Consider the following 27,443-nt stretch of genomic DNA (forward strand, 5'->3'; position numbering starts at 1 on the left):
TGCTTTTGTTTTCAGTTCACTTTCCATAATGCATCCCTCCCCCCAGTTTATTCTTATTAGATTGTACCAAGTTCACCAAACCCATTTCCTCAACTTAGGTGACCTTTCAACCTTTAACTGGAACTCGATAATTCACTTGAGCTATAACGTAAGTGAATTGGTGCCAACAAAACCGCATCATTTCAGTGCTCTCCAATGTTATTTTTAAAAAAAGGAAGAAAAACAAAAAACCAGGGGAAAAAACCAAAGCATTAAAACCAATGTTTAAGTCACCATTCTATAAAGTTTGACAGATGATGGAAAATAACTGCTTGTCTTTTGTCTTAAGTTGTTTATTCAGGTTACTGGATTTTAGCATAAAGTTGGTCAATCTGAAACTGGAAGAGGTTTTTGAGCTCAGCCCGCTTTGCTTTAAGGGTGGGGGTTAACAGGCCGTTCTCAATGGTGAATTGCTCAGGATGGAGGTGCACATCTTTAACCTGCATGAGTTAGTAAAATGGAAAATGTTAGCCATGATAGAAAGCAAATTAATGTTACATTTCTCAAGTTATGGCATATATTGTAAACTAAAGATTAACAGGCTAATAATTATTAAGAAAATTGACATTTTGGGGCACATGACAAGAATTAGCTGATTTTGCACATTTTAACCATTAGAGGGTGATAAAAGCCAGGTTACTGAGAAGTGCAGAAAACCTCCAAAAAGGTGTTGATAATGTGGATAACAGCCAACTTCCCAAGACATTACACAGCAGTTTCATTTTTGCAATAAAGGATGAGTCATCACCTGCTCAAAGGACTTGAGTCCTGCTTCTTTTCCTAGTTTGGTCAGGTCTGAAATAATTGCCCTCTTAACTTCCTGCAGACAAAGACAAATAATTTTTTTTTTTTTTTCAGCAAGTCATTTCAAGTTTATACGATTGTGTTACAAAACTTGCAAGAGAAAAACATTACAGGGATCTTGCAGAGTTCTTCAATGCAACCATGAAAGCCAAGATTTTTAGCAAAACCTGGCAGGACTTCAGGATCAGGGACCACAACGGCAACCAGGCAAGACTAGAGACAAAGAAGACAGTGTAGTCTAGGTGAATTTTATCCACTGTGTATACATAGCAAAGGTGCCCAAAGATTTACCTGTAGACTGTCTCCATGCACAAACACTTGTGCCACTGGTGCACTGCGTACATACACATTCTCAATCTTCTCTGGTGCGATGTACTCTCCTTGAGCCAGCTTGAAGATGTTCTTCTTCCGGTCAATAATCTTGAGAACTCCATTCTGCCACAAACAAAAACCAGGCCAGATCAGAGAATGGGAGCGTGATTTGAACAGTTGTGTGTCCCTACATCTCATTAAAATAATGGTCCACATCTGGGAAAGCATTGTTCCTGAGCTTCAAGTAAACATTTTTAAATGGAAGTCATGTTGGTTTCTTGGTAAGAGTTCCTTGAAAACCAATAACACTCCAAAAGCTACAGCCTGCAGGAAAAGCAAAAACCCCATTCTGTTCACCAGTACTTCTAAAGTGATGGAGCTTGTATGTTGTTATATTTAATTTTACCAAAAAACAATTTCCCCCCTCCCCATATTAAAACAGATCCAACTTTCCCCTTGAATCCCCAGTACTTTCAAGAGCCAGTCATCTCTTGCTGAAGATTTACATTTAGTTGACAGATAAATGAGTTGCTGATGTCTTCACTAAACTTAACATGCAAGAGAACAAGCACCTCAAGGTCAGTCTGATCCTTTTAAATGGCAGAACCTCAAGAAAGCCCCTACATTCTTGTCAGGCAGTGTAACCATCATGTCTTCCAGGGCAAGCAGTGAAAAGAAAAAACAAACAAATTTAGTAGCTCACTTATAAGAGCCTTTGAGCTCTTAAACTCTGATTCCACCTCATTTTCTACTAAACTTTACTTTGTGTTCTATATGATGGGTACATGGAAGGAAAGCATGTGGTCGTACTTTTAGTCAGACTTAAAAATGGCTGGACTATTTACCGGAAGCCATTTCCCAACGTCTCCAGTATGGAGCCAACCCTCTTCATCCAAGGCCTCTGCAGTCCTCTCTGGATCTTTTAAGTACCCCTTGAACACATTGTTGCCCTTGATACAGACCTGGGAAGAAGAAGAAAAAAGTAATGAAATTACAGGATGAGTAGAACTTTTTTTTTTATTTAACCCATCCATGCATTTATCCACTTTTCCCTTTAAAAAAAACAAACAACCAGTCAAACCAGAAGTAAACTATTGCCCACCCACCTGTTTTAATTCATGGCGAAAACAGATGCAGAACTATACGGTTAACTATAGGCTACAACTTAGTCTATTTACTTTTGAGACAAGTGATGATGTTTAAAAACTTACTCTTATTTACTCTTTAAGAACATGCTTGGATAAATTACTGAACTTACCTCAGTACTTCAGATTAAACTGCTCTTGCTGCAGGTTTAAATATCCCAAAGCCTCACTGTCTGAATTGCAAAAAGCCTACCTCTCCTTCACCATTTGAAGCAAAGTAGTTCATATCTTCAACATCCACCAACTTCACAAAATTGCAAGGCAACGGCACCCCAACATGACCTATAGGAGGAGCAACAAAAAACAAAACCAAATGTTTAAGATGAAAATAACATTAAACACAAAATGTCAGTGAGAAGTGGGAAGTGATGATAAACTCAGCATGCTTCTGTGCCATGTACCTGCAGTGGCATCACATGGCATGGTGATCGTGCAGCTGGCTGTGCACTCGGTCTGACCATACCCCTCAAAGATCTAAGGGGACCAATAAAACAAGTGAACATTGTAATCACAATCTTAAATCTGTAAGATACCATTGTGGAACCTCCTGTTCTTGGACCTAATTCACTTTTAATGTTGTTATTTTAACAAGATGTGCATGTTTACAGGAAAACAACATGTACCAAAGCCCTTGAAAGTCTACCACCATCTTATAGTACATTTCAATATCAAGAGACTACCTGAGTCATAGAAATCTGAATACAAACTACACACACACACACAGGATTAAAGTGTTTATTACCTGGCAACCCAGAGCAGCTCTGAGAAATTTGAGAACAGAGGGAGATATGGGTGCTGCGCCAGTCACCATGACCCTCACACGCCCCCCTAGAGACTCCTAAAAGAAAGGTTGAGCACATATACTTTTAGTGAAATCATTGCAGCTTTTGAATATTTAAGGGGAAGGTTACATTAACTAGAAGATCAGGGGGTCCTCCCCGTGAATGCAAAGTCCCAAAATGTCTCCATTTCCTCATGAACCGTGTACCCTTTTTGCACAGTCAATTACCCACTGACAATTCAACATGCAGTCAGTGACTTGACCTTGCTAGTGCTGGGTTGGATCCCCTTCTGCTTAATTCTTTTTGCCATACAGTCTAGTCAAGATTATGGTCAATATTGGCATAACTGTCACAGGCTTGCTGCAGATTCAGTCGCACATCCATGATATCCTCTTCCACATCCCAAAGGTGTATGGATTGGGATCTAATGACTGGAGGATATTTGACATCAGTGAATCCACCGTCATGTTCAGTTTGAGATGATTTGTGCTTTATGACATTGTGTGTTATTCTGCTGGAAAATGTGTACAAGTCGTTGTGTCCTTGGGCAAGACACTTCACCCGTTGCCTACTGGTGGTGGTCAGAGGGCCCGGTGGCGCCAGTGTCCGGCAGCCTCGCCTCTGTCAGTGCGCCCCAGGGTGGCTGTGGCTACATTGTAGCTTGCCATCACCAGTGTGTGAATGTGTGTGTGAATGGGTGGATGACAGGTTGTGTAAAGCGCTTTGGGGTCCTTAGGGACTAGAAAAGCGCTATACAAATACAGGCCATTTACAATGGGGTGGCTGTAGCTCAGGTAGCAGAGCAGGTCAGCCACTAATCTGTGGGCAGGGCAGCTGTGGCTACAAGGTAGCTTGCCATCACCAGTGTGTGTGTGTGTCTGAATGTACTGTAAAGCGCTTTGGGGTCATTTACATCCCAAAGATGGCAGTGTGTGGGGAGGGGGGGAGAAAAAAAAAAAAAAAAAAAAAAAGCCCCCAGCATTTCTGCAGTTTCTGAAATACTAAGCAGTCTTGTCTGACACTAAGAATTATGCCACGTTCATAGAATTTTTAAAAACACCTTCCTTCCCTTTAAAGATCATCAGTTTGAACTCTGAACATAAATGCATGGCTGCTGCCATGTGACTGGCTCACCAGATGTTTGACTTAAATTAAGTGCAGCTGTTCAGCTGTACTTAATTAAGTGGCCATGAGTGCACACAATTTACTCTGCTGCTTGTGTTTTTATTAGGTGTGTGTCCCTTGAGAACTACAGCTATTCAAACAGAAGCAGTACCTGGACTTTGTTGAAGATGAGCTTGTCCCATACGCTGTTCTTCCTGATGATGCCATCCTTCACCTCTGCATATTTCCTCTCCACTGCAAAGTTCAATAACCATTTCTTGAAAGGTGTAGTGGCTCCGCTCTGAACCTAAGAGTCAAAGAAAATTTGTGCACTTGATATCAATGAAACTGGAGTTGTGTTGTGTTAATTCTTTGTAGTATATTTAAAAGGAATGTGAGCTGTTTAGCTTACACACACACACATACACCCACCTTGTCATAGATACGGTTGAGAAGTCGAGGCACAACTGGAAAGAGGGTGGGCTGCAGTGTCTTCATGTCATCTGGCAGGAGTCTGATGTCACCCTGGAAGAATCCCACCTTAGCTCCAGCACCAAACATCACCGTCTGCAAAATACAAAATAAAGTTAGCACACCTAAAGAGAACTTTGAAGGATGATCAAGTATGGACCTTACCTGCACGACTCTCTCAAACATGTGTGCCAATGGCAGGAATGAAATTGTGACATCCTGGGTGTTTGGAATCATCGATACCTGCATTTACACAGAAGCTCTGTTAGCACAAATTTTCGCTCATTACACGAGTTTTTTTTCACCCCAACATTTAGAATGGGGAAAGAAAAAAAAAAAACAAAAAAAAAAAAAAAAAAAACACACACCCAAAAACCACTCCACTTTTCATGTACCTCAATGGTTTTGAGTACACCTGCAGCATCGGCGACCACGTTCTCATGGGTCAGCATTGCTCCCTTGGGATTTCCTGACAAATGAGTACAATGATTTACCCTTAAAAGCCTAAACATCAAACGTAGTGCTATCCACTTCTCCCAAAATGTTTTCACACCGTTTCCTTCACAACTGCTTTGAATAATAGGCCAGGAAGAACATGTTTTCCTTACATGCTTCCATCATGATACCAAGACACATTTCCTAAAGACAGTTTGACAAAACATTTCTAAGGATTTGATTCATTTTAATGGGCAATTCATTAGGTGCAGGTCCCCCCGAAAAACAAAAAAAAAAACAACAACAACCCCCCCCCCAGCAAACTGCATTTCGTTGCCATGTACCTGTGCAATGACAATAAAGTTGAATTCTATTCCAAATAATTATGTGTCAAATATACAGGTTGGCTGCAGGCTAAGGAGATATGTACATTTAAAAAACATTTGTTGCAAATTGTTGATCAGTCAGGATAATAAACACCTCATTTCTTCCTGGTAAAGACATAATATTCATAAAAAGGGGTTAAAAGGTTCCATCAAAGCTGTCAACATATTTTGCTTCAAACCACAAGTGTTAACTTCGTGTTTGTACTCACGGGGAAGTCCAGTGAGTCACCAAAATTAGTGCAAAATAATTTTATAGCAATCCTTCCAAAGGGTTCCCACCCTCACTGAGACCAAGTTTGCCATCCTTTCCATATTGTGGTTAATTATCACCTTCATCATTGCCACTTTGTCTTGTTATATTAAATTTGGATTTAACTTTCATCAAGTTCAAGTTTCCTAAATGATTTAATTCCTGCAGGAAATGACTTTGATATTCTTAAGTAAAACCATTACCTGTTGTGCCGCTGGTGAAACAAACAATGCTGAGGTCCTCTGGCTTTGGTGGCTGTTGGAACATGAAATCAGTTCATCAGAACAGTGTGCAGTGTTTTTAAGACTCAAATGAATTTCATTACATGGCTGTATCAGAAACTTACGATTGGCTTTTGAGGATTACTTTTCCCCAGTGCCTGGAGAATAAAAACAAAGCATGTTTTCAATAATGCTGAATGTCTTCTAGCAGTTTTAGTACAGATCTTAAATGTTAGTTCCCAAGCGAGGAGAAAACAAAAGCAATGACTCATCTGTAACCACTATTTGTGCTCAGCGTGCATTACCTCCATTTCCTCCAAGGATGCAATGTTCACACCACACTTTGCTCCTCGCTCGACCAACTCGGAGTTGAAAGAGTCCATAATGATGATGGTTTTGAGGACTGGAGTCTGGCCTTTCTCCCGATTCTGCAGGAGTGTTTCTGCTTTCTTTTGATTGTCACAAAGCACTGTGGAAAGCTCAGCTGAAACAGAGCAAAACATCAGCTGGACTCTTATTAAATTAGAAGGCTATTGTTCAAATTGAAACCAGTACAATTTGAGACAAATGCCTCAATCTAATGCCACTTATAAATTTTCCAGAGCTAAATCAGAAAATCAAAAGCAAAATATGTTTGAAGGAGCACATTGGAAAAGAAAAGATTAATGGAAAGTCACAGATCCCTGTAGGGATCAGGGAGATACCGGACTTCCACCCAGCTCTAATTAGCAGAATTGGATTCAAAGAGAAACTCAATTACCTCGGTCGATAATAAACACAAGAGCCTCCGGACCCAGCGTGTCGTACAGGGGAACAACTACCATTGAATAGGTGTAACATGCCAGTTCACCAATAACCCACTGCAAGTGACCAATGAAACAGTAAGACATTTGCAGCATGTTGATCACATTGAAAAGACAATAAATAAATAAATAAATAAATAAATAAATCTAAACTTCACTGACCTCAGGTCTGTTCTGGGCAAAGATACCAACAAAGGTGTTAGAGTTTGGCTTCAAACCCCTATGAATAAGCCCAGATCCCAGGTGCTCTGCTCTGTCAGTCACCTTTTGGAGAGAGGGGGGGAGGGGGTGAGTATGAACTGAAATTCACAGCTGGTGTTAATGTTTTCCCCCAGATGCTGATCCTTTTACCTGTTGGTACTTCAGCCACTGGTATGGTCTTCCTGGTTTTCTGTAGCCTAAACATGGTCCATTACCTGGAACAACAAGAGATTTAACGTGAGCTTCACAACACTGTCAAGGTGCTTAAAGGAATGCAATCAATATGAGAGTTAACTAGTTTATGCATATACTCAAGTTTTTCCATTTCTCAGCTGGGAGAAGCAGCATCTAGTTTCTGAGTTTTCCCTTTAGAAGCATTTTCCTGCCTGGAAAAACTGTCTTGTTAAACAGAGCATAAATGCTTTATGCTACATATTTTATGCCGTGTTCAGCACAAGAGTTATCCCACTTATGAGCCCGACTAGTAATTTGGTTTATTGTGATTTCTTCTTTAGCAAGGCCTCGCTCTACGTCATTCTTGCGCAATTAAGACGCCTGTCAGCGTTGAGAAGAGGGCGTGGCCAAAAGCATAGGGCTGCCGACCCCTTTTATTCCAGTGAACTTCACATGAACGCTTAAATTTACATGCACCTTTTACATACCTTTTTGTTTTTAGGTACCAATTTTTGACTTTTATTTTATTTATTTATTTATAGTTGTACACATTTTAAACAGTTATGCCTATTAATGTTTATAAAGGGTATCGGTGTTTGAAATTAACATGTTTGGATTTATACAGTTGAAGTATGAACAGCAAAGCCTATACAACTGTTTGTTACATTTATTCCTTATAAATGGCACATTTTCACCATCCACACACATCACTACATCACACATACTCTGCATATTCATTACTACCAGAAGAGTGTTTAGCTTAAACCTGCAGCATACATATGGAAGTTAAGTCAGATCGAGGTTTGATCTTTTTTATTTTTTTAAAGAACTTTGAGTTCTTTTTGGATTTGGACTAAGACCACACCCACAAAAGGGTCACACCCAAGTGGAATTACTGTTCCTATCTGAAGAAATTGTACGGAGGAGTTAAATTCAGAATAAACTAACCACCAAGTATAAGGGACAGGTAGATGCCAACTTTAAGACTGGAGAACTTTCTTAGGTCTTCGGTTAATTAAATCATTTTGTATGTTATCAGGTTTTAATCCATATCCAAAATAAGATAACCAGAACCGTGGATAACATGAACTGATAACATTGTAACCTTTGCCATTTCTACCACCCAGCTTTATCAAGGCAGACTGAAAACATGCTCATTAAACCTCAAAAGAAAGCTAGGCAACATTGGGATTTGTTTTGTAAAAGATGCATATAACAAATTCAGTGATATTACCTGAAACCTTCAGACCCCTCTGAAAAACCTCATAGAGTGTCTTTGCATCTTTGCAGTAATATGATATCAGGTTGTTGTTATCCTCCAACAAAGCAGACTTTCTTGCACCATCCTAAGGATTTCAAACAGAGACACTGTGACATTCTGTAGCAGATTATGCACCAATTTAACAGTCATATTTGACAAGATCTGACAGTTTTCTGACTTTTACCTTGATACCCATAGTTTGGCAGCTGAGGTCAGTGGGGGACCGGATGGGACTTGGTCGAGTGTTCAGGTAAAATAGGGTGGCAGCGGCCAAAGCGAACAAGGAGACAATTATAGGGGTTGGGAGTGGGGAGAACAGGAAGTGGAAGATGAAGTCCATGGTGGAGAGTCTGCAGGGATACAGAACAATGTTGTGGATTTATAAAGATTTAGACCTCCAGGTCTTTACCATTTGATCAAATGTAAGTCAAGTTTCTTTAAAAGCTAAGCTAAACTATACATCATTGTGATGCATCTGGGCTCCTTCACACTGCTCTCGATATGGTGCCCATAAATCAAGTTCAAAGTCAACATGAATTGTGCAAGTTATTCTAGTCACTCAAGTTAGAGCCCAACCCATAAAAAGGTCAAGAGAGAATTACAGCCTGTACAGTGTAAAGACAGTAAGTGCTGCAGAATATTTATAAACACCTAAAATGAGAAGAACATAAATCCATGCTTTAATGGCCATTTTACTTTAAGCATAGGAAGGTTTCTTGACCGTTGTGACAAACTGCTGAACTGCACTTAGGTAAAGATGTTAATTAAGACAACTGAACAGTCAAGCAGGTGCATTTAAAAATATTTTACCTTTTGTGCAACAAATCTATTGACACATTTATAATGAGATTTTTAAGAACAGGTCCTAAAATTAATGATAGTTTAGAAATTAACCAACACAATTAGAAATAGCGACAGGTTCTCCTACCTGCTGCTGGTCCTTAGAGGTGCGTGGCATGTGCTCACAGCAGATCTTCTTCCTCTGCTCTGAAGGGCAACACAGAATAAGAACCCATAAAAATGAATGAGCATGAGACTTCAAAACCTTTGAACCTTGACCACCATCACCTCCGCTGATAAAAAAAAGAACATGATCACAGAGATCAAAACCTGTCTTGTATTAAAGTGTACATTGTGCAATTTATTAAACTACCTTTCAACCATCAGCTCTTACAACCACAAAATTTCTTTGATTTCTGTCCAAATCAATAAAACTTGTGTGTACACTGGGAAATCCAAGAGGTTGCACTTGGTGAAAAGGGCACTATTCTTATCTCCCGTTTATCAAGCTCAATTTTGATTCTTTCATGTGTTTAAATCCCATAAGTTAACCATGGATATTGTCAGACAGTGCAAGGTGTATTGCATTGTGTTGAAATCACTGGAAAGAGATTAGATAAAAGGAAACGCCACCTCACATTTGCTCATCTTATCATCAGGTTACAGTCAGTAATGGTGAAATGAAACATCAAACAGCAATACTGAAGGATACCAATGAATTCACTGAATTATCTGTGCGTTTTCTCACTTGTGAAACTTTTATCTGTGTGTACAGAACACATGTCTGACAAAGAATCACCACACCTAGCTTTGTCAATTCACTTAAAGCAAGGAACACAGTGCTGATCTTCTAACAGGTTTTCTTGTGCGAATGAGTTAATTTTGTCAGGCAGTGAGATGAAGGGAATAGGTTCATTAAAAGTTACCTGGTGGGATTAGCGGCAGTAGTTGGGGACCAGGCTGAGCCGACTCATCCCCTGGAGAAAAAACAGCTGAAGCAAGCAACACCACTAATGTACAGCCTGCCCACCTGCAGTCATTAGCACCTTAAACTGCACACAGGTGTGAGAACTCCTCTGCACAGAGCAAGGCTCGACCTGCCTTATCTGGCTCTTGCAGCCCTGCATAAGCAGACAACACACCCGGGAGAGTTACAACAGTTTTCACTTTTCATTTCTCCCCTAAAAAATCTTTATGAATTTAGCCCACATTCTTTAAATAAACCTGTCCTCTTTTCCTCTCCCTCTTTCCTCTCTTCTATGTGTTTGTTTGAAGTGGACGCATGACACTGTTAAAGGTAAAACAGATCGGGTTGAACTTTGACACTGGATTTATGATTGCAAGCAGTGACTACATGTGCACATAAATGTGACACAAGTTGGATTTATTGGTCTATTGTAGTTGAATCCTAATCAAGATCTTATTTTGTTAATCAATAAAATCAAAAGTTAATCTTTGGATAATTATTAATTCTTATTTGGATTGCTGAATGTTTTCTGGATAAAAATATGAGCTACACAGAAGAAAAGTAAAGTAAAGAGCACAAATTCTACTATTTGATTTGTGTATCAACTAAAAGTTATTTTGAATAGAGGATCAAACCACAAAAACAATAATAAACTTTCCCTCTCTATACCACCTCCCTCCTCCTACATTTTCCCCTCCCTAACCAAATGTCCAGCATCACCAGTGAAGTTGCGTATTTAAGCTCTGTAACACGAAGCCACTAACAGGATGAGAGTGATGCTGAGGGGGGTATATTGCCGTGGCACGAGTCCCATGCTGGTGCTTCACTTCACACTTCTGTTAACTGCTGCTGCTAGCATCAGCAATGGCACCAATGGATCTCAGCCTCACAAGCTGCTCATTGCCTTCCAGGCTCCCTGGAACATAACCTTCCCTTTCAGCGCCCTGCGGCTGGGCTCAGCCATACAGATAGCTGTGGAGAAGGTGAACGCTAACCCCGCCTTACTGGGAAACATTAATCTGGATTTTGTGTTCAAGGACACTGAGTGTAGTCCCAAAGAATCCCTAGGAGCATTTATTCACCAGGTGTGGAAAGAAAATGTGTCTGCGCTCTTCGGTCCAGCATGTCCTGAAGAAGCTGAGGTATAATTCATGTGAAATTAATGTTTTTGTTTATGTGAAATACATATCCTGCATAAGTTGCATACTTCCTGCATAAGCAGAAAGTATGGTTCTTTTTGATGTATTGTAAATCATCCTAAAAGTTTATAAAAGTCTGTAAATAAAGAGCATTTGATGGATTTTAAATGACTTTACTTGTATTTACTCTAACTTTTTGTTATTGTATGCTAGACTCATTTATTGCAGGAGCATCAAACATATGGCTAATGGGCCAAATTGGCTCCTCAAGTGGTCCAGAATCGGCTATGGGAAGTCTCTGCAAAGACTGAAAATGACAATAGAGGAGAGGATAAGATTCTGAGTTTTAGATTTATTTTGCAGCTCGAAGTTTGGATCAAACCATCAAAACAATTTGTTGAATTGATTGAAGTCCAAGGTCTAATTATAGTCCGTTTTAAAGCCTTCTTAATACAACAATAACCTGCCATATCACACAATAGTAAACTAATCAGGACAAATTTACATTACTGACAAGATATTGACTGAACATGGAAAACTGGAGAAATATTGCTTATATTATATTTCCTAAAACAAATCAGGCAATTCATCAGTTTAGTATAAGGATGGGTCATGAAATTTGACCATTTTTAGAAATTAATTGTGCATCCATACACCCAAAGAAGGTGGTTGATTTTACAGGTTATTAAGTTGTTGTTCCCCTCATCAAGGATGAGTTTATGTTATAAATCTCTCGGTGTTTCTAAAAAAAGACATTTTAGTTAAATAAAAACAGTCTGTTGTTGTAAGGCTTTGATGTTTTCCTTTTGAAGTTAATATTAATTCAAAACTTGCTTTCCCATTTTCTGATAAGCCTTTTTGTCTTTTAAAAGAGTGTTTGTAAAAAAAATAATCTTACCCTTTAAATTTTACTTACTAAAACTGCTTTCCAGGTGACTGGTCTCATTGCGTCAAAATGGAACATCCCAATGTTTGGCTTTGTGGGACAATCAACCAAAATGGACGACAGTGACAACTACGATTCCTACATCACTGTAATGCCCCCTCTTAAAAGAAGCGCCGAGGTCCTGGTGAAGACCTTGGAGTTCTTTGGGTGGAGTCATGTAGCTTTGATCGGCGGGGGATTGGACTCGAATACTTGGGACAAGGTTGATGCTTTGTGGAAAACGATTGAGGATCCTCTGCGAGCCAAATTCAAGCTCACTGCAGTGGTTAAATTTGACACCAGCGATCCCCAGTTAGTTCAACAGAATGTTAGGTACATTTCCAAGGTTGCTAGAGGTAAGAGAAATGTCTATGAGCACTTTGTAGCAAACTATGAAACCACTTTTTTGTCTGTCATTTGTTCCTGTTTTAATTTTTCCCTTTTTTTAGTCTCTGCAATAGTTTGTCCTCTGTCTGCTTTTTGTTTGGCTGTTCTTTTCTGTTGTCTTGTTCTCTTCATCCCATAATCTGAGATTGGTTTTTGCTCAAGGTCTCTTTCGCTTAAACGCTTAAAAGGGAGCTCTTCCTCCCCACTGTCGCCTTGAGGACCTCTGTGATTCTACCTCTATTATTGAAGGGGTTTTACCTTACAATAGAAGCACCTTGTTTTTATGAACTTCTTATGTGTTGTATAAATAAAATTTAATTGAATTCTAATTTCTTCATCCACCCTTCTTCAGTTATTGTGGTGCTATCGAACAAAGAGGATACTATGGCTCTGTTGTTGGAGGCTGAGAGTCAGGGTCTGATGAATGGCGACTACATTTTCTTACTGGTACAACATTTTGAGGTCAGTGGCACTGTGGTGAGTAAAACTTTCACAACACAGTAAGACAAATATTCAGCTGTGTAAATCACCAACAAACGGGGACACCAAGACAACAAAGCCTGAAAAGACACAGGAGAGGTAAGCTTCAATTAAATTCGTTATATCCTGAGGCTATTCTTATCAAACAAAATTCAACAACATTAATAACGTACAGCCTCCTGATTTTTTTTTTTTAAATTAGACCCAGAAAGTCCAATATTTTACTTTTCGATTGACTCTTGAGTTGGATATGTTGTCTTTTAGAACCGTGCTCATCAGGAAACTAAATAAAACTTTAAGGCACACATTATCTAAAATTAAAGGCTCAAATACAGTTTTAGTGCCTACATGCTGGATATAACTTAATTCATGGATTTGAATATTTGCTCCTTTGTGTCAATAATCTGCATGTAAAGCATGTAGTGTTGCATGAGCTGTGCTATAAAAGAAAACTTTGTTACTGCTGTGTTATATCTGCAGAGTGGTTCAGGGTTAGTGAGCTTATACATGATTTCATGTATGATTAGGAATATGACTGTTTGTTTTTAAATAAAATAGCATCATAGCATCCGTCTTCCAGACTGAGTTAAATCTTTATGAGCCATCAAAATTGATCAAAGCTGTTTGTGGTAAATAGTAAATGGACTGATTTTTATATAGCGCTTTTCTACTCTCCTGGAGTACTCAAAGTGCTGTTGCATCTACTGACTCGTGTATTATTCATGTTAAACTTTCTTTTTTCCTGAGCAGGATAACTTGTGGAAAAATGCCCTGAACAGCACGATAGACGAGGTTGCCGTAAGAGCTTTTGACATGGCGTTCATTATTGCTCAGAAATCCTACGAAGGCTACGAGTATTATGATTTCTTTGAACAAGTTTTTGAAAGACTGAGCGGACATCCATTTCGGAGCAACCTAACATCTGAAAAACAGGCAAGTAGGCACAGGGAACAGAAAGCATGAATTTGAATCATGGAAAATACTGAACTTTCACATATTTATTTTACTGATTTAATGTATTTCAGGTTAGCCCATACTCTGCCTATCTGCATGACGCTGTGCTTTTGTACGCCATGGCACTGAAGGAAGTCCTGAAAGGTGGCAAAGACCCTCATGATGGTCGGGAGTTATTACAGATCCTGAAAAAAAGAAACAACTTTCAATTTTATGGTAGCTACACAATTCAATACCTGTATTTTGATTTTGCCTCAGTGTAAAGTGCAAATATTGTTTTTTTTACTTGGTTCTTGAAAGGCTTCTATATTCTTTAGTGAAGGAAATAATCAGTTTAGTGCTAACAGTTTGTTTTGTTGATATAAATTTGGATAATGCTTATGGTCTGCTGAGGTCAGCTGACCATCAGCTCTTAAAGCATGAGTAACTTTTATGTTATTATTATTTTTTTAACCATGCCAACTACCTCAACACGCCACATTCACTCTCTGTAACGCGGTCACGGCACAGCTGCATTAGGTAAACATGTAAACTGAACCAATTCAGCCCATGAATGGGAAATCTAATAAACTGTCCCAGGTGCCAAGCCTGTCCAAACCATTCATCAGTATAGTCAAGGCACCAAAACTTTGACAAGGAAGAGGAATGGCAGCAATAATAAAGAGGATATTTCTGGGCCTGTTACAGTAAATCAACATGTCTACAAAGCATAATCACAAAATAATAATCACAATAAAGTTTATTTTGACTTTGAAAAAACCTTTTAAAAAATGAATTAAATTTACCTTAATTGTATTTTTATCAGATACCTCGTGTTATAGAGTTTGGCATCCAAGTTCAAATTTTACATCTAGAAATTGGGGAATTCCTCATCTTTACAAAAGTTAGACAATCTGCTGTAGTTAAAAGTAGTTTCATCTGTGGATGTAACACAGATTGATACTGAAATCAGATCCATGGGCAGAGGGTAGGTGATACTGTATGTTTTGGGTGAACTGACTTTTAATCGGTTGTAGTTACACCCACAAACACTTTGCTAAAACAATCAAACTCAAGGGTGACACATAATGTTCTATGACACTTTGATTCACTAACAGATTGTCATTGCAGGAGCCTCTGGACTGGTCCATTTTGATAGAGAGGGAAAGCGAAATCTAGACTACTCAATTTATGACCTCCAGCACACAGGTGACATCACCAAGTTTGTCCCAATCCTCCATTTTGACAGTCACACCAAAAATATCAGGTACCAAATTGTTTTGTATCACATCTGTATGACAACAATCTTCAGTCACATCTCAATGATAACACAAAAAACACAACAGAGACATGATAGTTATCAGAAAATGTTTTATTTCAGACAAACTTCAATGTTTGCGTCTGTGGTGTGGCCGAAAGGAAGACCTCCACCCGATGTGCCAGTATGTGGCTTCAACAATGAAATATGTGAATGGGTGACTAATGGTAAAACCTATTCCTTATGGAATTAGATTTCAGTTTTTGTTTTTCGTATGCCTATTGGGACTTCCACACCCATGTCAGGAAAGGCACAGGTAGAGAAAGCAGCAGCAACGTCCAAGCACAGAGCAGAGCTGATACAAAATACAGAGTGGACTTACTAGGTTGCAAAGTGGCTTGCAGATGTGAAGCAGATGTGGAGATTCAATTCAATTCAATTTTACTTATATAGCGCCAAATCACAACAACAGTTGCCTCAAGGCGCTTTATATTGCACATTAGATCGTACAATAATAGATACAGAGAAAAACCCAACAATCATATGACCCCCTATGAGCAAGCACTTTGGCGACAGTGGGAAGGAAAAACTCCCTTTTAACAGGAAGAAACCTCTGGCAGAACCAGGCTCAGGGAGGGGCGACCGGTTGGGGTGAGAGCAGGAGTTGGGGTGAGAGAAGCAGCTTAAAAGCACAGCTTAAAAACACAAATTATTTAGGTCTGCCACAGTATCAACCAGTCTGCTAGATTGCAGCTCAGCTTGACTTCATGCCTTACCTACATTTTTTGTTTCAAAACACTAAACCTTTATTTTGTGTGTATTCTTTTTGAAGAAACTTTGATGTCTAACTGTCATAATAACTTACTGCTCTCTCTGGACACAGACATTGCCCTGCTGGCTCTTCTTGCGACCTTCCCTGTTATTGGGGTACTGGCAGTTCTGAGCATTGGGGTGCTGGTGCTGCAGAAGTTAAGACTCCAGACGAGGCTGGATGACTCCTACTGGTGGATGATCAACTACAATGACATCACCATCATCAGGGAACCTACAGTATGAGCATTCGACAGGTGTTGTGAAGTCGAACAATGATAAGTGTACAAGGTTTCACATGTGTTTTTTTTTCCTTCAGGGAAATCAGGGTATGTCTCTAAGCAATTCAGGTACTCATACTTGGAGTGGTAGCTCTCAGGCCAGTTTATCCACCAACAGCTACGACCTGATGGACAAAGCAGGCAAAGAACATATCTACACCACCATAGGTCTCTACCAGGTACTAGTTTTATTTCGAGTTTACAGTGAGCCTGTGTAACTTTTGGGACTATATTAAGGTTAAAGGTAGAGAAGGATGGTATCTCTTTTTTCCAACACAAAACTTAAAGCCACAAAACCGAAGCTAAAGCAGTCTTTTTGGCTTCTGCTCTTTATTTTGTTTCTGGCAGTCTCAGTTCACCTATATTGAGGACAGAATACCTGATCCATTACATGAACATGTTAAACATAATAATAACATAGGGCAGGTTTTAGACAAACACAGAATATATGTGTAATTCAAATTACATTCAATTCAATTCAAATTCAACATTCAATTCAAAATTGACTTGAATTAATGTGAATTGCAGTGACTCCAGTCAAAGTTTGAGTATCATATGGGCTTTTATGAATTCAGTAAACAAGCTTATTGTCTGAATGGCTAGTTTCAAATATTATTTAATGTAAATGCAAAAGAAAATGTATCAACACATATACAAATATGAATTATTGTTTATCTAAGAATTATAAAGAAAGCTTTTAATGCTTATGTAATATAAAGAGGTGTTTTTTTCTTTACATAGTACTTTACATACTCTTCTTTACTATGACTTTAAGAGATGTATATTTTGTTATTTTAATTTTTCACATAGGGAAATCAAGTGGCTATCAAGTACACTGAGAACCCTGTTAGCTGTAATTTCCAGAAGCCTTCGATCACTGCAGAGTTCAATATGGTAAAGTTCCTCATTTTTTTCAAGATAAAACATAATTTACTTTTTATTTACTCTGAAAACTCTAACAGCCAAAAATCCAGGTGGACTGTATCTAATACAACGTATTATTATGTTTTACTTCACTTTTTATTTATGTTGTACCTAACCTTCTTAAACTCTTCAAGACAGATGAAAGAGATGAAACATGAGAACTTGGTGCAAATTTTTGGCGCATGCATCGAACCACCAAACATTTGCTTGGTCTTCCAGTACTGCAAGAAAGGTAGTTTGAAGGTCAGTGAAGTCTGAAGGTTCTTTTTTCAAAATGGATTGCATTAACCATAAATAAACCTTTAACTTAAAAGTGAACCATGTTGGCATATTTCTGCAGGATATTCTTAAGGCTTCAGACGTTGACTTAGATGGGATGTTCAAGCTGTCTTTTGCATATGACATTGTCAATGTAAGTCTATTTATTTAATGAGTAAATTTCTTATTCTAATAACAATTTAAAAAAATGTACTCAGGTCCATAGCAGGAACTTAAGTCATAAAGTGACTAAAAAATTGTAAAAATAAATAAATAAAATAATTAAAACATATCTACAAAAAGAAACAGATTGAAAAGAAAGAATGAATGAATTTTTTAATTAATCTAATTAATTCCAATTAAAAAATCAATTGGAAATGTATTTTCACATTTTTAAAATAGACATCAAACTGTACGTATACCTTTTTTTTTATTTTTTAACTTTTATATGTTAAAATTCTGAATATGTATTTTGTACTCTGAAATGTTTTACTATTTAAATCTTAAAATAATTAAATTGTTGTCCAGGGAATGGAGTTTATTCACAAAAGTAGCCTAAAATTTCATGGGAACCTGAAACCTAGCACATGTTTGGTGGATAGCCGACTACAAATCAAACTCTCTGGCTTTGGATTGTGGGAGTTTAAATATGGAAACAAAGGCAAGATGAACTCACTGGAAAACCCCAATTACAAAGGTCAGTGAAATCAGAATTTGTTGTAATAATCACTGTTATCCTAAATAAATTCACATGATGGAGAAGTAACACACGAGAACATGTTGTAGAGATGTACTGGATTGCCCCTGAGCTTCTCAGACAGGTCGGTTCCCCGATCAATGGAACACCCAAAGGTGATGTCTACAGCTTTGCCATCATAATGTGGGAACTAATGTACAACTCCAAAGCTGGTCCGTATCAGGACATCAATCTGGACCCTAAAGGTTGGCATGATTTCTTAACTGTCTTAACCTACAAATTTTTTGTCAACGCCCAAAATCAGTTACTGTTAGTTAGCTACAATCTCCAGCTTTATTTACCTTCTGGCAATTTGGCACCATTAGAAGCATTTCTACTTCCATTTTCTTTTGCGCTGTAATTATCAGTCTATCCCAGTTTTGTAATAACTTTAAAATGTGATGGTTTCAACCAAGTTCTTAAGTATCTTTGTGGATTACTGAGTATATGTGAAATAATGTAGCATTGGATTGAAGTACAAAATTTTATGGCAATTTTTCCGGTATTATATTTTAGTCTGAACCAAAGTTGAAAGATATAGCCCATTAAATTCTAATGCTAGATGTTCTTACAGAGATTATTATGCAGTTGAGGACACCTTTTCAAGGGGAACCCCTCCGACCAGTGCTGTCTGAACAGCTGGTTGAAGAGAACATCAATGCACTGCTAAAAGCCTGCTGGAGTGAAAACCCTGACCACCGACCGCCATTTGGTTCTATACGGAGGCGGCTGAAAGACATTAGTCCAGACAGGTAATATCATACCCCTAAATTTTTATTTTATAAAGTTTTTGTGTAAAGTCATATTCCACATTTTTATTTAAGTGAGACACAAATTTACCATAATGCCCATAAATGTTAAAGTTCACAAGCTAAAACTTCCAACTGTCTTCAGTCTTACTCAAATCTAAGTAAGATTTAACCTAACTAAATCCTCATTGCAAAAGAGTTAATGATGAATTTCTATCTTGTAGCCATGCAAACATTCTAGATAATATGGTGGACAAGTTGGAAAAGTATGCAAATCACCTGGAGGACGTGGTGGAGGAGAGGACCAATCAGCTTACAGTGGAGAAAACTCGTGCAGACAAGCTCCTCGCCAGCATGTTGCCAAGGTACTTGATAACAAAGGAACTATATATTTTGTATTGCTATACTCAGTCAACCTTATCTTGTGTTGTTGTTGTTTTTTGCAATGATTTTAGATATATTGCTGAACAGCTGATGTCAGGGAAGTCAGTGGAGCCACAAAGCTATGACTTGGTCACCATCTTCTTTTCTGACATTGTCGGCTTCACTTCCATGTGCTCAGTCAGCTCTGCGATGGAAGTGGTAACATTCCTCAACGACCTCTACAGTCTCTTTGATGACATCATCAAGATGTACGATGTCTACAAAGTAAGTGACAGTGAACATACTGTGATCATAAAAAGCAAAATATCTATCATACGATAGATATTTTGATAAATATTGACTTTCTTACCAAGACATGAGAATAGCTTTACCATTTCCTTCCATATTTACTAACTCAGCATCCAGTTACATTATCTTATTAAGAAAAAAACAATTAAAGAAATTTAACCAGCAATGCAGAGAAATCATATCTGATTAAAAGCAAAATCTTAACAGTTAAAACTTTAGAAAATTTATTTGCTATTACACGAAATTAAAAAAAAAAAATTTACAATTGTTTAATGAAAATTTTAATTTCCTTGAAATTTCAGGGATCTTTTTTTTTTGTTTGTGCTATGTTTTATTTTCTTCCAGCTTTATTTTATTTTAAAAATGTAATTTACATCTCTACATTACAAGGTGGAAACAATTGGTGATGCATACATGGTGGCAAGTGGTCTGCCTATCAGCAATGGAAACTTGCATGCTTTGGAGATATCCACAATGGCGCTACATTTCTTGAGAGGCATAAAGGTGTTCAGAATCCGTCACATGCCAAATGAGAGCCTTGCAATTCGCACTGGGATACACTCTGGTAAGATACAGTAGCAATGGAGACCATGGCATTACAGAATTTGAAGGTCTTGAAAAGTACCCCAACTGGTTAGTGAGTGATTGCTGGAGGTTGGTGGCTGTTGCTGGGTAAAATTAGTCACAAAGAGAATGCTGCACAAAGAAAAATCCTTCTGATTATTTTGGTCACTAGCAGATTGTCAAGGTTACCCATAGTAACCTTGACAAAACTGGAAATTGACATTATTTGCCTTCAGTGTAAAAGTTGCATCTTTTAAAATGTGTTGGTTTCACCAATAAGACACAACTTTTACGCTGAAGGCAAAACTTCTCTTTTTGGCTTGTGTTGCACTTCTCAGTTATTTGCAAATATTTAAGTTACAAACTATTGGCAACCATGGAAATCGTGACCAAAGCCATTGGACGGGGGCTTTTGGTCCAGGACTATATACTTTTTGGACCAATTTCACACTAGTCACTACCCTGCAATTTCCAGCAAACACGGTCATGGAATACACATTTTTCCTTTGTCACCACTTGGCTAGCATATGGTCACTGACAAGCTCCTAGAGCTCTATTACTGAGACCTAAGTACAAGTGACAAGAAGTATGAACGACTTTGTAGTGGGAAAAATAGTTTGTGCATTGAACATTTGAGCAATTTAAACAAAATCCATTCTGACTTTTAAAAATGTTGTAGGTCCAGTAGTTGCTGGAGTGGTAGGGACCACCATGCCTCGATACTGCCTATTTGGTGACACGGTGAACACAGCTTCTCGCATGGAAAGCAACAGCTTACGTGAGTAAGCAGTTGAAATTTCAAAATTTAAACTCTGAATAACCCTAAAAAAATAAGATTTATGTAGTTGTGGTATGATTTGAAGTGACTATTGTCACTTTCATTTTTTAATAGGGCAGAAATGACAGTGCATTTTTCAGATAAATCAAAACATTCATGACTATTGATTTCTTGCTTCACTATAAGTTTGACAATTTTAGATTTCAGTCAGTTTGGCTACTTTTGAATGAATCATTGTGGCATTGTTTATAAATGATAGATGCACTCTCTGGGTCTGAAGGCCTGAAAGTAAAGTCAGTGTCCAAGTTCCACAAGACTGCATTCTTTCACATGACCAGCCAGAGCTGACCCCATTGGCAACAGAGAGACCAGTGGCTAGCATGCAGTGTCCTTGGTTTGTTAGATATATCCATCACTCATACGAGTTTATGTTGGGTACAGTGTATGAGAATGAAATGAAATTTTCTCTAGATGCTAATGGTGCCTTGAGGATGAATTCTAATTATGTTGACAATCCCTTAATTTTTCATAATTTCATAATATCCATTTCATTTAGTCCAGTTCTTGGTTGGTTTATACCTACAAATATTTATGGCATTCTCCTTCTGTATTTTGTGCTAATCTTCAGGCTAACAGTCTACAGTAGTCGTATTATGCCTTAAAAATTAACTTGATGTGATGGTCTATATTAACATGTTTGCATGATTAAACATGCAGAGCTGTTGAACTCACATGCAAACCTAGGAGTTTGTCTTGCTTAAAATCTCTCTTTAGAAGTATATGTGTATGTCACATACAGCCTTGAAGATTCATGTATCTCAGTCCACGGCAGACATTCTTTTCCAGGCTGGATCATTTGAACTGGAAGAAAGAGGAGAAATTCAAATGAAGGTGAACAGTCTGTAATATTTTTTCCCTCGAAATGAAATAACAAAGATGTTAGGTTGACCAGAATGTCTTTCTCTTTGTGACAGGGTAAAGGGACTCAAAAGACGTACTGGCTGCTGAACAGAGCTGGATTTAATCCTGTCTTCACTGACCGTGGTTCTTCACCAGTAAAAACAGAGGTATACTCACAAATATTTATTTATATGTATATATGTTGTATTGTATAATGACTTGTATTTTTTATTGTTTTACTGTATTTTCTCCCATTGAAGAAACCAGGAGTGACCAGAGGTGAAGACAAAAGAGCCCCAAAAAACCTGACTGTACCTCCTATAACTGAACCCACGATGCCTCTAGTACACATCTAAAGAGAAAAGACGCATATTAATTAGCAGGGAATACTGCAGAAATTTATTTTAAGATATCAGTTTTTAACAGCTTTTAAAAAATTCCATGCAAGATGAGTTTGAGTCATCCATGTATAAAAAGAAGGACTAGAGACAAAATGTGGATGGAGGCCAAAGTGAAAATGCAGAACACAATGCATGAACAGAGACTGCAGTTTGGATTGCAACTAATTGCAGTTCTAATTCTTTATTCTTTGGGATTTAAGTATTTAGTGGATCCACTTTTGCACACAAGGCTGTAAATTATTTAAAAATGCTTAGCGTTCCATTCAAACTGTTTGTTGTGGCACATGTAGTCAGCTCTGACGTGCCTAAAGTTATCTCATAAGAAAATATTTTGTAAGCTAATCAAGCATTTCTAATTTATTCTTACAGCTGCAGAGCTGGTTGTTGTATCAACATCTGTCATTCAGCTGTGCACAGTTTGGTCACTGAGACCTGGAGAGAATAAATAAATCAGTAATTGAGTATTTTTCTATTATTGTCATATGACTATTTCACAAATAACTAAACTCAATCACTGTGGGGTTTGGTTAGATCATGTAAATCAGAAGTTTGATAATGCTTATTATAATAATAATCAAATACCTGTGATTGAGCTGTGATTGATCACTGAGAAAAACACCTCTTCCCATTATAAAACACTCCATAAAAACATGACAAGCAAACAACGAGATTTAAAATCTGTTTTCATTTTTCCTCTGAATAAATAAATCCCATATCAGAGTTTTTATTTTCAGTGTAACATGAAATGAAGAAGACATTTTACAGTTGTTCTAGATTGTGTCATGGAAATAGAAAAAATGTAATATTATGTTTAGTCATGTGCTCTGTTTGTTGTAGTGCTGTCAGACCGAAAATTTGGTTTTAATTTAAGGACTGAATGAAATTTTTTTGTTTTTTTTGTTTTTTATGGTTTGGAACAAATGGAAAAAAATTCCTTTTCTTTCAAAATGTAATGAATCTTTATTGGAGGAAGGAGTGAAATATCACACAAGGTTCAAAGCATCAATAAACATGCTAAATAAAAATCATATTGTGAGATAATGATCGCGTGGGGAGGAATGTATTCATACGCTCCCTGAGTCCTGGGTGGCACTCCCCTCTGTGTTTGTGTGTTAATGGAAACTGATGATTTTGTTTTATAAAATTCTTGATCCATTGATGAAATCATAACATGTGTTTATCAGGACCACAAGCAGGATGAGCACTGAGACGCCTGTTAAAGGAGGGAGAAAAAAATTAACAGATCAAACCTCAGTGAATGAGAACCAAGTTTGAACACGATTAGCTGAGCGTAAGCCTTGAGAGGATGAGTTCATGTTAAACTTGAGTGGTTTTGCAGCTCATGTACAAAGCAATACACAGATTTAAACATTTCAGTTAAACTCTACTTATTTAAAGCATAAAAGACCTTAGTTATCAAAAAATTTTAATTGTTCAGATTATTTTTGTTTCGATTATGATTTCAATCAACCAAAATTATCATCGCATTGTTTTTTACCTGTTATGTGTCCATTATTAGAAGACTGATTACCTGTTAAAAAAAAACAGTACTGTTCATACTATACAATCGACTGCATGAGTTACTCTTTATTGATCTCAGTCATAAATATGCCACGGTTTACTCTACCTTTAATGTGAAATTCAGCAGTAAGGATCCCCCCATTTGGGTCTACGTCTGATGGCAAACTCCTCACAGAGCAGGGGCTCTTCAAGAAAAAGCAACCATGGTCTCCTGTTTAGTATGTTTGTCTGTTTTTTACACTGTACTCAACTTTGATGTTAAAGGCCAGTAGAAGAACTTGAAAAACAACCAGTCAGAATGTGAAATTAGCTTTTTTGTTAATAGAGGAAAATCACTAATTTGTAAATGTTATTGCAGAAAAAGTACCTAACTGTATAAAGACACAGAATTCAATGTTATAGTGATCTGTTATTCAGTTTATAATTGCATGGTGTCAAAGGCCAAAACATGGACTGGCCAGTAAAGGCAACTTACCAGCTATGTGGAAGCTAGACTTAAAATGTATTGGTTAATGCTGCTAGCCTTGCAGTCTGCATCAGTCCATTGATAGTGAGTTTAATGAGTTTAATCTAAAATGGTTTGGTCAGCCCAGATTAACCTGCAGGATTGTAAATGCATCTATTAAGTGATCTGCTGCCAGGGAAGAAATCAGGTAAGCCTGGAAGAAAATCAGCTCTCAGAGATGATGAGCTAAAGAAGATTGACTAAGAGACCTAAACTCTGAGAAAACTGTAATAGCCGAATTCCATTTAGATGTTTCAGGTTTTGTATCTAGTGCATGTCAAACTTTGGAAATTAACAACAGAGCCACAGTTAATGTTATTAGTAACATCTGTGCTTTTTCTACTATGACATTTAAAAAGAGCAGTTGCAAAACAGCAACATGTAGATGGGAACGACTGCTATAATGTTTTTGGTATCATTAAATAACAAAACACTCACTGGCTGACAGGTGATCCTTTCTCCATCACAGACCTGGACCTCACAGTGAAGCCAAACAGTGGACACCTTCTCCTGCCGCTGGAAGCGGAAAGAGTTGAACTTGAACATGGAGCGGCTGTCTTTGGCGTTCTCAAAAATAGTCACAGTGTTGTCAGAGGAGCAGCTGTTGGAAAACAGCAATTAAACATCCTATAAAACATAAAGAAGTGGGAACAAAATGTTCCTTAAGTTGTTTTAGCCTTTTGTGTTTTAGTACCTCTTAATGATGAGGCTCCACCTTTTCCTGTCTGTGGAGTAAGGTGAAGGAGTTGCCCAGCAGTTGTTTATCACAACTTTGAATCTTTGAGATGTAAAGGACAAATGCGCTTTAGAAGTCTGGGAGAATCTTACCTTTAAAACTACAAAAATAAACATACAAACATCTAAAGTCTACCTGTTACTTAGACCTTTTGCCTCGATGCCAATGAATACTTCAGAGCCGATCTCAGAGGTATCAATCACATAGGGAGCGTCCTTGGCATACAGGAACTTTGAATTCTATGAAATATGGGACATTTTGTGTTTTTCAAGATGTCTGCAGTTCTCGTTTGCATTCAATGATCGTGGTGTGTACACGATAATACCTTCATTTATTAAAGACAGTATTTATAACAAAAACACACTGATAAAAAGCATTTATTACGTTAAACATGTCGATTCCACCGGGCGAATCTTTGAGCAGCTACTCACCGTGAACACATTCATAGACAACTGTGATCTAAAAGTGCCTAAACTCCCATTGTTGACATAAACTGTAGCCACTCTGGAAAAAGCAGAGGGTTTAGTAAAAACGCTGCAAGTCATTGGGTCAGAAGGCACATATCATCCAGACAGCAGCTGTGGTCATCTCGTATCCTGAACTGGTGCTTACCTTTGGCTAAAGACTGCATTATTAACCAGATAGGCTGCTCGGTACGTGCAGCTGAAGGTGTAGTTCACAGGCTGGTTTCTGACTGTCAGTGAAGTATCGTTGGACACAATGGAGTTGTAGAAGATGTATTTGGGGTCTTTGCCGGGAATGTACTGTGGCATGAAAAGTATAAAATAATGTTATTAATACTTTTAAATAAACTGAGAGAGACTTCTCTGTATTTAAATAGTACTATCCTCAAGGGACAGTAAGACCAAATTACAAAAAATAATGCAGTAGTGTTCATACCTACATAGATCATTTTAATTTTATATGCCAAGACCTTGGGATAACCTCAGCATGATTGCATTTTAGTGACCCTGTATTTTGTTGATTGTCTGTTATTCTCAATGCAATGCACTGCAATGCAATGCCTTCATTACATTTCCAGCCCCTGTCCTATGTCTGCAAAATAAAAAGTCAGTATTTCACCTTTCAATTCAGTTTTATTTATATGGTGCCAAACCACAACAACAGCTGCCTCAAGGTGCTTTGTATTGTAAGGTAAAGAGGCAACAATAATCTCAGGTATTGTCTCAATAAAAACTGACAAAATTAATCTCTAAGCATGGCGGCACAGTACCGGTTATTATGGCCTACTTGGCTTCTCACCTCAGACTGAGTCCCACAGTATGAGTGATTTTTGGGTGTGAGATCTGGGATGATGAAGCGGTAGTAACCTGGGCTGTGTATTCCATTGTAACAGACTCCACCGAGAGACAAGTGTTCAATCTCCCAGCCGTAAGGACACTCTGGGACGTTGGCAATTATGGCATTAGGGAAACATGACACCATAACGTAATCTGAAGTAAAAATTAAAATAAAAAGGGAATATTATACACTGTACCTTACAGTTTATTTAATCATACTGTGACAGTAGTGGTTATCAATTCCTTCTTTGTTTTTCCTCTTGAGCTTTATTCACATTTAGGGATAATTTTCATATATGTATAAAAATAACTCATATAAGTCATAGTTTTAGGATGCATGGTGATTTTTGCATTAAAAAGCAATGACCAAAAAAATCTACATATAAATGCTATACAGGTCATGAGGCAGAAGCATGTTAAATACATACTCATCTTTGTGTCAAAGTGTTTTTACCTGCTTTTTGGGGAATGCATGACCATGCAACAGGCAGCAGCATTAACAGTGCACTGACAAAAGCCATAGTGTGGTGCTGCAGAGAAATTCAAGAATTATCAATAACAGGATAATGTGTAAAATAAGTCTGAGAAAATATAACACATATGACACTTACCTGACAGAAGTAATGTCTTCAACCACCTTGAGGTCAGAGGTTCCTCATGGCTCTTTAGCAGTTTACCTGGAGTGGTGATTCAAGAGCTAACAACTCTTGATAACTTAGGGAGGGATTTTATACTATCACAGGTAAGGCTAATCGACTTTCACCCATTCTCCTATCTCCACTTTTTCCCTTGGCAGGATGGGTTTAAGAGCTCTATTGTCAGCTTCTCACAAAAGCTCTCTGTACTGCTCAGACATTGACTTTCAAATGACCAAAGTCTCTCAAAGGATTAGCTCTCAGGGTTGTAGAGTGTGTTCAAGACAGCTAACAGAGAATTCTTAAAATTTATACAATTAAAACTATTAGTTTTTGACTAGTACAAAATTTAAAGCGAGTCTCTCTATGTGTGATCTCTTTATGTGTGATCAGTGTTGCTATTGTTGCAAAACTA

At 37.8% G+C, this 27,443-nt stretch overlaps 3 protein-coding genes across 3 annotated transcripts; 1 reads left to right on the forward strand and 2 right to left on the reverse strand.

Moving 5' to 3' along the window:
• Positions 1-267: 267 nt before the first annotated feature.
• acsl5 (acyl-CoA synthetase long chain family member 5) lies at positions 268-10,226 on the reverse strand. Its single transcript, XM_082544973.1, has 22 exons — positions 10,095-10,226; positions 9,317-9,375; positions 8,573-8,738; positions 8,362-8,473; positions 7,104-7,168; positions 6,915-7,016; positions 6,710-6,809; positions 6,255-6,433; positions 6,075-6,107; positions 5,932-5,983; positions 5,053-5,126; positions 4,823-4,900; positions 4,619-4,753; positions 4,359-4,493; positions 3,043-3,138; positions 2,702-2,774; positions 2,494-2,582; positions 2,001-2,117; positions 1,135-1,278; positions 955-1,056; positions 788-859; positions 268-479 (listed from the first exon to the last, which is right to left on the reverse strand). The coding sequence occupies exons 3-22, from the start codon at positions 8,726-8,728 to the stop codon at positions 342-344; spliced, it is 2,052 nt and encodes a 683-aa protein (XP_082401099.1). The 5' UTR covers positions 8,729-8,738; positions 9,317-9,375; positions 10,095-10,226; the 3' UTR covers positions 268-341.
• A 676-nt stretch (positions 10,227-10,902) lies between these two features.
• On the forward strand, positions 10,903-22,361 carry gucy2g (guanylate cyclase 2g; the record flags this gene model as incomplete). Its single annotated transcript, XM_082544401.1, has 22 exons — positions 10,903-11,277; positions 12,207-12,555; positions 12,939-13,048; positions 13,817-13,999; positions 14,092-14,236; positions 15,131-15,266; positions 15,381-15,484; positions 16,141-16,307; positions 16,387-16,527; positions 17,159-17,242; positions 17,411-17,515; positions 17,613-17,684; positions 18,059-18,227; positions 18,317-18,472; positions 18,841-19,018; positions 19,240-19,380; positions 19,471-19,663; positions 20,078-20,252; positions 20,931-21,029; positions 21,829-21,920; positions 22,004-22,096; positions 22,190-22,361. 22 exons carry the CDS (start codon positions 10,903-10,905, stop codon positions 22,283-22,285), a joined length of 3,363 nt encoding a protein of 1,120 aa, XP_082400527.1. The 3' UTR covers positions 22,286-22,361.
• A 1,043-nt stretch (positions 22,362-23,404) lies between these two features.
• Positions 23,405-26,915, reverse strand: tectb (tectorin beta). Its single transcript, XM_082544974.1, has 10 exons — positions 26,848-26,915; positions 26,356-26,546; positions 25,705-25,856; positions 25,524-25,596; positions 25,228-25,331; positions 25,051-25,134; positions 24,795-24,957; positions 23,958-24,036; positions 23,829-23,861; positions 23,405-23,543 (listed from the first exon to the last, which is right to left on the reverse strand). The coding sequence occupies exons 1-10, from the start codon at positions 26,912-26,914 to the stop codon at positions 23,467-23,469; spliced, it is 1,023 nt and encodes a 340-aa protein (XP_082401100.1). The 5' UTR covers position 26,915; the 3' UTR covers positions 23,405-23,466.
• Between the last annotated feature and the right edge of the window lie 528 nt (positions 26,916-27,443).

This window comes from Aulonocara stuartgranti (assembly GCF_965226115.1).
Source record: "Aulonocara stuartgranti genome assembly, chromosome: 8".
NCBI lineage: Eukaryota > Metazoa > Chordata > Actinopteri > Cichliformes > Cichlidae > Aulonocara > Aulonocara stuartgranti.